The sequence below is a fragment of the Salmo salar genome, chromosome 06 (assembly GCF_965601325.2).
Source record: "Salmo salar chromosome 06, fSalSal1, whole genome shotgun sequence".
In the NCBI taxonomy this organism is placed as follows: Eukaryota; Metazoa; Chordata; class Actinopteri; order Salmoniformes; family Salmonidae; genus Salmo; species Salmo salar.
The window spans coordinates 69,042,862-69,054,973 of record NC_138296.1 but is presented as its reverse complement, the minus strand read 5'-3'; the positions used below and the strand labels follow the sequence as shown (position 1 = coordinate 69,054,973).

The following is a 12,112-nucleotide window of genomic DNA, read 5'->3' as shown; positions in this document are numbered from 1 at the left end:
TGATATTTGGAATTGTTCTTGCTGCTGCCCCAGCAGGGCTCCTTGGCTCCAACGTTCTTGATCTGGTCGATCTCTGCAGGGTCCTTGTTGGGGCAGAAGCTTGCTGTGATGTGGTGAGGTAGGATCCAGGAGCAGAGAAGAGAACCAGACGAGGAACCAGTGGTTTAGAATAAACATAAATAATTTACTGGGAAAAAGTTCAACAGTAGGTACAAAGTAAAACTAGGGAAAACATAAAACACTTTGACTTGATAACTCACTCAGGAGACAAACGCACAATGCAAACGAATCAAGCTTCTGCAAAGGGTAACAGAAATCACACCTCTCTAAAATGAAATCATAATTAGTAACTGAAAATACCTTTGTCATTATAGTCTCTAAGGCGGTGTCTGCCGCCCTCTGGTGACAGGTGGAACCATGACTGCCCCATGGCAAAATGTGTATAATTGCAAGAAATGATCTCCATTGTCAAGATTTTTGCTAGGCTGACATTCATCTGAGACACCCTTCACAATGTTTGATATGTTGATATGGACTCACCATTAGGGGGACAAGTGTCCTGAAAGCCTTCACTACTTAGCCCCCACTCACAACACACACACACACACACACACACACACACACACACACACACACACACACACACACACACACACACACACACACACACACACACACACACACACACACACACACACACACACACATGCAGATCACATCAGGGCCTCAGCCTCAATCTCAACCTCCCTCAGAATGACCTTTTTTAGTAAACACTTCTCCATAACAACGTGCATTATTCCACCACTAATGTACCTGAGCCATTTGCTTAACTAGGAGGTATGCGCCCACCGGTCCTTTGGTAATGCATCGAGTATTTTTAGAAAGCAATGTCTGTTCCAGCTCCAAAAAAACCCTCCCTATATTTTCCTCTCCTCACCTCACTGTCCATGTTTGTAAAGGAATGTCATTTCTTTTTAAAAAACATTCGAACAGGCTGAAGTAGAACAGTCTAGGAAGTATTTGAATGGCATTAGGCCTATGTAAGATAAAGCCCTAGTGTTAGAACATAAACCTGATCCTGAGGGTGATTGATTGGTGGATAAGGTTTAATGTGTGATGGGTTCCATGATAAGTCAGCTCAGATCCACATACTGCCCTGCTAACGCTGCTGCTGCTTTCCATTCCATTGCTGATGGAGCACTCTCTTGCTCTGTGTGGTGTGGGTCTGTCTGAGGCTATAGACTACTGGAGATAGATAAATCATCTGAGCTGGAATGTTATTGTACACAGAGGGAACCCAGTCTCATGTTCATGAGTTGTACGCAACACAGGGAGGGACATTGTCTGCTTTTGCCTTAGCTCTGGCTAGAAGTTCCTTCTAGGTACAGATCTAGGATCAGTTTACCTCCTCTAATCCTGACCTTAGACCATTAGGGAGAAGAATGCAAAAGTGACCTCTTATCAGTGTCTAGGGGGCAACATCATCCCAAGGTGAAACTTTGAAGACACTTCTTAAGCGGAGCAGCAATCTTTGCATGAATTCACACAACGCCCGACAACGCAGAGGGAAACTCTGTGTTAATGTGCTGATCCAAGGTACCTGGAGTGAGCCAGAGCCTCATCTACTGGACAGAACTCTATTCTACATCCCCCTCACCGTCAGAGGGGGGTGATACAGCAGCCTGAACTGAGCTGTCACCACTCATCTCCACCTCCCAGGCAGACACACACCAGTCCCAGCTGTCAGCTGCCAGGACACACACAAACACACATACACACACACACACACTCCGCATCAGGAGCCTGCTACTCGCCACCGATCTCACACATACACTGACATGAAACAAGCTCTCAGACACATTTACCAGATTGGAAAGTGACTGTCTGAATGATCTTCCTGTCTCTACAGATCAGCTCTACCAAGGAAAGTCATATTGTCATCTGTCACTGGCTCTGAAATATCAAGCTGCCAGAACGCTCTCTTTGTCAGAGACGACTATTGTATCTGACTGACTCAAATTGTTGTGAATAGATGTTTTGATGAGAGGGAGATGTGACATCATGGAACTAAACTGTCAGACTCGTTTTAAACAGACATCTTGTAAACAATGTTACGTGGTCAGATTGTTTATTTGATGGAGCACTGCTGAATCTAAAATGATTCCTTGGCACAGAATGTATCAACTGACTAACAAAAGATCCATTGAATTGAATGTACATTGCATGAACACGCTCTGTAACCTGCCCATGCAGTCTCACTATTGCTGATCCTTCAAAGGAGGATATCGTGGCTGTCTTCAAACAAGAGAGAGATAAATGAAATCCCTATGTGTTCTAGTGTTTTTTATACTTTCGCTGCTAATCAATTTACAGTAAATCTATTTTCAGGTACACAGCTAAGAACCAGATGTTCCCTTAAAAGTGCTTATTTTTACACTCTGCTGGCTAAATGTGGCGGCTCATTTAGAAGCTGCTAGAATAGCATTTTAGATCAGCACCATGTGGAAAGAGGGAGGGAAATAGCCCATGTACTCTGCTACGCTCTCTCTTTAAGGCTGTATTTAAAGTCTGCTTGTTATGATGGAACAACATCTAATTTGGGAAAAGTACCTGTCATATAACTTAACTGAGATGGGAGATTTCCATTGTGGTTTAGCGTATGAATTCACAGAATTCAGTGTTTGACACAATCATCTACAGTTGAAGTCGGAAGTTTACGTACACTTAGGTTGAAGTCATTAAAACTCATTTTTCAACCACTCCACAAATTTCTTGTTAACAAACTATAGTTTTGGCAAGTTGCTTAGGACATCTACTTTGTGCATGACACAAGTAATTTTTCCAACAATTGTTTACAGACAGATTATTTCACTTATAATTCACTGTATCACAATTCCAGTGGGTCAGAAGTTTATATACACTAAGTTGACTGTGCCTTTAAACAGCTTGGAAAATTCCAGAAAATGATGTCATCGCTTTAGAAGCTTCTGATAGGCTAATTGACATCATTTGAGTCAATTGGAGGTGTACCTGTGGATGTATTTCAAGGCCTACCTTCAAACTCAGTGCCTCTGCTTGACATCACGGGAAAATCAAAAGATATCAGCCAAGACCTCATAAAAAACATTGTAGACCTCCACAAGTCTAGTTCATCCTTGGGAGCAATTTCCAAACGCCTGAAGGTACCACGTTCATCTGTACAAACAATAGTACGCAAGTATATACACCATGGGACCACGCAGCCGTCATACCGCTAAGGAAGGAGACGTGTTTTGTCTCCTAGAGATGAACGTACTTTGGTGCGAAAAGTGCAAATCAATCCCAGAACAACAGAAAAGGACCTTGTGAAGATGCTGGAGGAAACAGGTACAAAAGTATCTATATTCACAGTAAAATGAGTCCTATATCAACATAACCTGAAAGGCTATCTAGCAAGGAAGAAGCCACTGCTCCAAAACCGCCATAAAACAGCCAGACTACGGTTTGCAACTGCACATGGAGAAAAGTCCTCTGGTCTGATTAAACAAAAATAGAACTGTTTGGCCATAATGACCATTGTTATGTTTGGAGGAAAAAGGGGGAGGCTTGCAAGCCGAAGAACACCATCCCAACCGTGAAGCACGGGGGTGGCAGCATCATGTTGTAGGGGTGCTTTGCTGCAGGAGGGACTGGTGCACTTCACAAAATAGATGGCATCATGAGGCAGAAAAATTATGTGGATATATTGAAGCAACATCTCAAGACATCAATCAGGAAGTTATAGCTTGGTCGCAAATGGGTCTTCCAAATGGACAATGACCCCAAGCATACTTTCAAAGTTGTGGCAAAATGGCTTAAGGACAACAAAGTCAAGGTATTGGAGTGGCCATCACAAAGCACTGACCTAAATCCTATAGAACATTTGTGGGCAGAACTGAAAAAGCGTGTGCGAGCAAGGAGGCCTACAAACCTGACTCAGTTACACCAGCTCTGTCAGGGGGAATGGGCCAAAATTCACCCAACTTATTGTGGAAGGCTACCCAAAACGTTTGACCCAAGTTAAACAATTTAAAGGCAATGCTACCATATACTAATTGAGTGTATGTAAACTTCTGACCCACTGGGAATGTGATGAAAGAAATAAAAGCTGAAATAAATCATTCTCTCTACTATTATTCTGACATTTCACATTCTTAAAATAAAGTGGTGATCCTAACTGACCTAAGACAGGGAATTTTTACTAAGATTAAATGTCAGGAGTTGTAGAAAAACTGAGTTTAAATGTATTTGGCCTAAGGTGTATGTAAACTTCCGACTTCAACTGTATATTGTCCACTTGTCCTGTGAATGACCTGGTCTATGAACTCTATCTGCTGGGGTCATCCTGGGGTCATGAGGTGGCTCCATAGAGGACAGACAGCTCTCTAGAACATAGCTACAGTACCAAATCAAATCAAATTTTATTTGTCACATACACATGGTTAGCAGATGTTAATGCGTGTGTAGCGAAATGCTTGTGCTTCTAGTTCCGACCGTGCAGTAATATCTAACAAGTAATCTAACAATTTCACAACAACTACCTTATACACACAAGTGTAAAGGAAAGAATAAGAATATGTACATAAAAATATATGGATGAGCGATGGCCGAACGGCATAGGCAAGATGCAGGTGATGGTATAGAGTACAGTATATACATATGAGATGAGTAATGTAGGGTATGTAAACATTATATAAAGTGGCATTGTTTAAAGTGACTAGTGATACATCTATTACATCCAATTTTTAATTATTAAAAGTGGCTAGAGATTTGAGTCAGTATGTTGGCAGCAGCCACTCAATGTTAGTGATGGCTGTTTAAGAGTCTGATGAACAGAGATGTGTCAGAGATCAGCCCTGAGGCTGTGGGAGAATTTCCCAGAACTGACTGTCTCCCCTCTTCTCCTGTTTCCCCTCGCTCTGCCTACCTCTGTATCTATATTCCCTACACTTTGTCTCTCCCCCCCTCCCCCGTCTCTCTTTCTCTCTCCCTTCTCTCTCGCTCTCTCTGTCCTCTCTCTTTCCTCGCTTTACGGAGCCCAGGGCAGGTCTGGGATGTGAGATTATCCTCAAATTAGACACCTTCATTAGCTCTGCTCTCCAGCAGGAAATGAAGGCTAAACGAGCAGCTAGGCTAGATTCCAACCACCCATGCACACACACACACACACACACACACACACACACACACACACACACACACACACACACACACACACACACACACACACACACACACACACCTAATGAGCGCACCAACACTAATGATAACAAAGCATCTATAAATAGGCTGAGTGAGTGACAGAGGGAAGTGCCACTCAACTTGACCTTTCTGTGGTGACACCTCTCCTTGAGGAACACACAGATCTATCAAGACTAGAGGAAACCAGCAGCACTAAGGAGGACAGGACAGACAGCTCCTTATCTCTCTCTCTCTTGCTCTCCATCTCTCATCTGGCCAGGTTTAATGAATGGGAGGTTTATTGGTTAGGCAACAGAAAACATAGTCTTGTCAACACCCAGTAAAGAGACCTGCAGCATCCTCTGTCCATGATAAACAGCTTATTAACTGGAGAAAGGATTCTGTGTTTACTGGAGGAGGCTGCAGGGAACCTCACCCCAGACACTGCTTAATGTCTCCCTCTCCCTCAGTCTACTGTATTATTCATGCTTTGGCATTTACCACCTGAAACCATATTATGCACAACCTCATCTGTGGTTTGTTTTTGTCTCTCTATATTGGCTTTGTTCAGGAGATGTTCGAGGCCCTGTTCCTGGCCTACGATGAGCGGGTGACGTTTCAGCTGTTCAAGAGCTTCCGGCGTGTCCGCATCAACTTCAGCAACCCCAAAGCAGCCGCCAGCGCCAGGATAGAGCTGCACGAAACGCCCTTCAGAGGCAAGAAGCTCAAACTCTACTTTGCCCAGGTCAGTAGCTATACAGTACAACAAGCAGGACTGACTGCCAACAGACTGGGACTTTGATTTACCCCTTATGTTAGTTCTGTTGTCTATTGCTGGAAGGAAAGGACACATTAAAGTGATGCTCCAGAGCTTTTGTATAATTTCAGCAGTAGTTTTGAAAGTAGTGCTCACGAGCCAAAACGAGTCCCCAAAAATGTTGTACAAATATGTACTACATCATCCATTTTGTATGATATGTTACATCCTGCAAAAATGTATTTATTTATATACCTTTGGTAAGTTGGTTAGGACATCTACTTTGTGCATGACACAAGTCATTTTTCCAACAATTGTTTACAGACAGATTATTTCACTTATAATTCATTGTATCACAATTCCAGTGGGTCAGAAGTTTATATACACTAAGTTGACTGTGCCTTTAAACAGCTTGGACAATTCCAGAAAATTATGTCATGGCTTTAGAAGCTTCTGATAGGCTAATTGACATCATTTGAGTCAATTGGAGGTGTACCTGTGGATGTATTTCAAGGCGTACCTTCAAACTCAGCGCCTCTTTGCTTGACATCATGGGAAAATCTAAAGAAATCAGCCAAAAAAGTTGTAGACCTCCACAAGTCTGGTTCATCCTTGGGAGCAATTTCCGAATGCCTGAAGGTACCGCGTTCATCTGTACAAACAATAGTACGCAAGTATAAACACCATGGGACCACGCAGCCGTCATACCGCTCAGGAAGGAGATGTGTTTTGTCTCCTAGAGATGAACGTACTTTGGTGCGAAAAGTGCAAATCAATGACAGAACAATAGCAAAGGACATTGTGAAGATGCTGGAGGAAACGGGTACAAAAATATCTATATCCACAGTAAAACGAGTCCTATATCGACATAACCTGAAAGACCGCTCAGCAAGGAAGAAGCCACTGCTCCAAAACCACCATAAAAAAAGCCAGACTACGGTTTGCAACTGCACATGGGGACAAAGATCGTACTTTTTGGAGAAATGTCCTCTGGTCTGATTAAACCTAAATAGAACTGTTTGGCCATAATGACCATCGTTATGTTTGGAGGAAAAAGGGGGACGCTTGCAAGCCGAAGAACACCATCCCAACTGTGAAGCACGGGGGTGGCAGCATCATGTTGTGGGGGTGCTTTGCTGCAGGACGGACTGGTGCACTTCACAAAATAGATGGCATCATGAGGCAGAAAAATTATGTGGATATATTGAAGCAACATCTCAAGACATCAGTCAGGAAGTTGTAGCTTGGACGGAAATGGGTCTTCCAAATGGACAATGACCCCAAGCATACTTCCAAAGTTGTGGCAAAATGGCTTAAGGACAACAAAGTCAAGGTATTGGAGTGGCCATCACAAAGCCCTGACCTAAATCCTATAGAACATTTGTGGGCAGAACTGAAAAGCGTGTGCGAGCAAGGAGGCCTACAAACCTGACTCAGTTGCACCAGCTCTGTCAGGAGGAATGGGCCAAAATTCACCCAACTTATTGTGGGAAGCTTGTGGAAGGCTACCCAAAACGTTTGACCCAAGTTAAACAATTTAAAAGGCAATGCTACCATATACTAATTGAGTGTATGTAAACTTCTGACCCACTGTGAATGTGATGAAAGAAATAAAAGTTGAAATGAATAATTCTCTACTATTATTCTGACATTTCACATTCTTAAAATAAAGTGGTGATCCTAACTGACCTAAGACAGGGAATTCTTACTAGGATTAAATGTCAGGAATTGTGGAAAAACTGAGTTTAAATGTATTTGGCTAAGGTGTATGTAAACTTCCGACTTCAACTGTATATACAGTGGGGGGAAAAAGTATTTAGTCAGCCACCAATTGTGCAAGTTCTCCCACTTTAAAAGATGAGAGAGGCCTGTAATTTTCATCATAGGTACGTACACTTCAACAATGACAGACAAAATGAGAAAAAAAATCCAGAAAATCACATTGTAGGATTTTTTATGAATTTATTTGCAAATTATGGTGGAAAATAAGTATTTGGTCAATAACAAAAGTCTATCTCAATACTTTGTTATATACCCTTTGTTGGCAATGACACAGGTCAAACATTTTCTGTAAGTCTTCACAAGGTTTTCACACACTGTTGCTGGTATTTTGGCCCATTCCGCCATGCAGATCTCCTCTAGAGCAGTGATGTTTTGGGGCTGTCGCTGGGCAACACTGACTTTCAACTCCCTCCAAAGATTTTCTATGGGGTTGAGATCTGGAGACTGGCTAGGCCACTCCAGGACCTTGAAATGCTTCTTACGAAGCCACTCCTTTGTTGCCCGGGCGGTGTGTTTGGGATCATTGTCATGCTGAAAGACCCAGCCATGTTTCATCTTCAATGCCCTTGCTGATGGAAGGAGGTTTTCACTCAAAATCTCACGATACATGGCCCCACTCATTCTTTCCTTTACACGGATCAGTCGTCCTGGTCCCTTTGCAGAAAAACAGCCACAAAGCATGATGTTTCCACCCCCATGCTTCACAGTAGGTATGGTGTTCTTTGGATGCAACTCAGCATTCTTTGTCCTCCAAACACGACGAGTTGAGTTTTTACCAAAAAGTTATATTTTGGTTTCATCTGACCATATGACATTCTCCCAATCCTCTTCTGGATCATCCAAATGCTCTCTAGCAAACTTCAGACGGGCCTGGACATGTACTGGCTTAAGCAGGGGGACACGTCTGGCACTGCAGGATTTGAGTCCCTGGCAGCGTAGTGTGTTACTGATGGTAGGCTTTGTTACTTTGGTCCCAGCTCTCTGCAGGTCATTCACTAGGTCCCCCCGTGTGGTTCTGGGATTTTTGCTCACCGTTCTTGTGATAATTTTGATAATTTTGACCCCTCGGGGTGAGATCTTTCGTGGAGCCCCAGATCGAGGGAGATTATCAGTGGTCTTGTATGTCTTCCATTTCCTAATAATTGCTCCCAAACCAAGCTGCTTACCTATTGCAGATTCAGTCTTCCCAGCCTGGTGCAGGTCTACAATTTTGTTTCTGGTGTCCTTTGACAGCTCTTTGGTCTTGGCCATAGTGGAGTTTGGAGTGTGACTGTTTGAGGTTGTGGACAGGTGTCTTTTATACTGATAACAAGTTCAAACAGGTGCCATTAATACAGGTAACGAGTAGAGGACAGAGGAGCCTCTTAAAGAAGAAGTTACAGGTCTGTGAGACCCAGAAATCCTGCTTGTTTGTAGGTGACCAAATACTTATTTTCCACCATAATTTGCAAATAAATTAATTAAAAATCCTACAATGTGATTTTCTGGATTTTTTTTCTCATTTTGTCTGTCATAGCTGACGTGTACCTATGATGAAAATTACAGGCCTCTCTCATCTTTTTAAGTGGGAGAACTTGCACAATTGGTGGCTGACTAAATACTTTTTCCCCCCACTGTATATATACAGTACCAGTCAAAAGTTTGGACACACCTACTCATTCTAGGGTTTTTCTTTATTTTTACTGTTTTCTAAATTGTAAAATAATAGTGAAGACAATAGTGAAGTTGAGAGAATGCCAAGAGTGTGCAAAGCTGTCATCAAGGCAAAGGGTGGCTTCATTGAAGAATCTCAAATCTCAAATATATTTTGATTTGTTTAACACTTTTTTGATTACCATAGAAAATAGTAAAATAAAGAAAAACCCTTGAATGAGTAGGTGTGTCCAAACTTTTGACTGGTACTTTACATATCTATATGTATGTATGTGTGTGTGTTTGTGTTACAAATTAGTAAGTGCTTAAGACCTTGGGCTGCATCTTTAAAACACAAGCTTTAGTTAGGGTGTGTAGTTCAGGGAAAAACTGTGTTTATGGAAAATAGTCTCATGTTTACATTTTGTCACCGATGCAGTGTGACTAATAATAAAACCCTCTCCAGGGTGTGTGTGTGTGTGTGTGTGTGTGTGTGTGTGTGTGTGTGTGTGTGTGTGTGTGTGTGTGTGTGTGTGTGTGTGTGTGTGTGTGTGTGTGTGTGTGTGTGTGTGTGTGTGTGTGTGTGTGTGTGTGGCTCGAGTGCTCGAGTGTGTGTGCCCTCCTTGCAGAAGCAGCTTGTGATTGCTCCACATTAGCCAATCGGCCTGTCTAATTCCTCTCCCAATGGTTATCAGGGTCACAAGCACTCCGCTGAGGCAGAGAGAGAGATTAAGTCCATGACTTCTATTCCTGTTAGAGATAATATCTGCAGGGCCGGTGTGTTACGCTGTGCTGCCTGGAGGCTGGAGCACACAGACACTTCATAGCACTCTGATGATCTACATGGGATCTGGACCTATTATCTGTTAGTCAAGATGACAGGCCTGGTGGTGATGTGGCTCTGTAACCCAGTAGACTAGTGTTGGTCCTGGGGAACAGGGAGGTCTGTAACCCAGTAGACTACTGTTGGTCCTGGGGAACAGGGAGGTCTGTAACCCAGTAGACTAGTGTTGGTCCTGGGGAACAGGGAGGTCTGTAACCCAGTAGACTAGTGTTGGTCCTGGGGAACAGGAAGGTCTGTAACCCAGTAGACTAGTGTTGGTCCTGGGGAACAGGGAGGTCTGTAACCCAGTAGACTACTGTTGGTCCTGGGGAACAGGGAGGTCTGTAACCCAGTAGACTAGTGTTGGTCCTGGGGAACAGGGAGGTCTGTAACCCAGTAGACTAGTGTTGGTCCTGGGGAACAGGAAGGTCTGTAACCCAGTAGACTAGTGTTGGTCCTGGGGAACAGGGAGGTCTGTAACCCAGTAGACTAGTGTTGGTCCTGGGGAACAGGAAGGTCTGTAACCCAGTAGACTAGTGTTGGTCCTGGGGAACAGGGAGGTCTGTAACCCAGTAGACTAGTGTTGGTCCTGGGGAATAGGGAGGTCTGTAACCCAGTAGACTAGTGTTGGTCCTGGGGAACAGGGAGGTCTGTAACCCAGTAGACTAGTGTTGGTCCTGGGGAACAGGGTGGTCTGTTACCCAGTAGACTAGTGTTGGTCCTGGGGAACAGGGAGGTCTGTAACCCAGTAGACTAGTGTTGTTCTTGGAGAACAGGGAGGTCTGTAACCCAGTAGACTAGTGTTGGTCCTGGGGAACAGGGATGTCTGTAACCCAGTAGACTAGTGTTGGTCCTGGGGAACAGGGAGGTCTGTAACCCAGTAGACTACTGTTGGTCCTGGGGAACAGGGAGGTCTGTAACCCAGTAGACTAGTGTTGGTCCTGGGGAACAGGAAGGTCTGTAACCCAGTAGACTAGTGTTGGTCCTGGGGAACAGGAAGGTCTGTAACCCAGTAGACTAGTGTTGGTCCTGGGGAACAGGGAGGTCTGTAACCCAGTAGACTAGTGTTGGTCCTGGGGAACAGGGAGGTCTGTAACCCAGTAGACTAGTGTTGGTCCTGGGGAACAGGGAGGTCTGTAACCCAGTAGACTAGTGTTGGTCCTGGAGAACAGGGAGGTCTGTAACCCAGTAGACTAGTGTTGGTCCTGGGGAACAGGGAGGTCTGTAACCCAGTAGACTAGTGTTGGTCCTGGAGAACAGGGAGGTCTGTAACCCAGTAGACTAGTGTTGGTCCTGGGGAACAGGGAGGTCTGTAACCCAGTAGACTAGTGTTGGTCCTGGGGAACAGGGGGGTCTGTAACCCAGTAGACTAGTGTTGGTCCTGGGGAACAGGGAGGTCTGTAACCCAGTAGACTAGTGTTGGTCCTGGGGAACAGGAAGGTCTGTAACCCAGTAGACTAGTGTTGGTCCTGGAGAACAGGGAGGTCTGTAACCCAGTAGACTAGTGTTGGTCCTGGGGAACAGGGAGGTCTGTAACCCAGTAGACTAGTGTTGGTCCTGGGGAACAGGGAGGTCTGTAACCCAGTAGACTAGTGTTGGTCCTGGGGAACAGGGAGGTCTGTAACCCAGTAGACTAGTGTTGGTCCTGGGGAACAGGGAGGTCTGTAACCCAGTAGACTAGTGTTGGTCCTGGGGAACAGGGAGGTCTGTAACCCAGTAGACTAGTGTTGGTCCTGGGGAACAGGGAGGTCTGTAACCCAGTAGACTAGTGTTGGTCCTGGAGAACAGGGAGGTCTGTAACCCAGTAGACTAGTGTTGGTCCTGGAGAACAGGGAGGTCTGTAACCCAGTAGACTAGTGTTGGTCCTGGGGAACAGGGAGGTCTGTAACCCAGTAGACTAGTGTTGGTCCTGGGGAACA

At 44.3% G+C, this 12,112-nt stretch overlaps 1 protein-coding gene across 2 annotated transcripts in view; it reads left to right on the top strand.

Annotated features, from left to right (window-relative positions):
• LOC106607852 (calcipressin-2) overlaps positions 1-12,112 on the top strand; it is a 140,890-nt gene that overhangs the window by 112,053 nt on the left and 16,725 nt on the right. For both annotated transcript variants that reach the window (XM_045720885.2, XM_014205284.3), the window contains one exon: positions 5,771-5,944. In XM_045720885.2, coding sequence (XP_045576841.1) covers positions 5,771-5,944 — 174 coding nt within the window. The remainder of the gene's footprint in view (positions 1-5,770; positions 5,945-12,112) is intronic.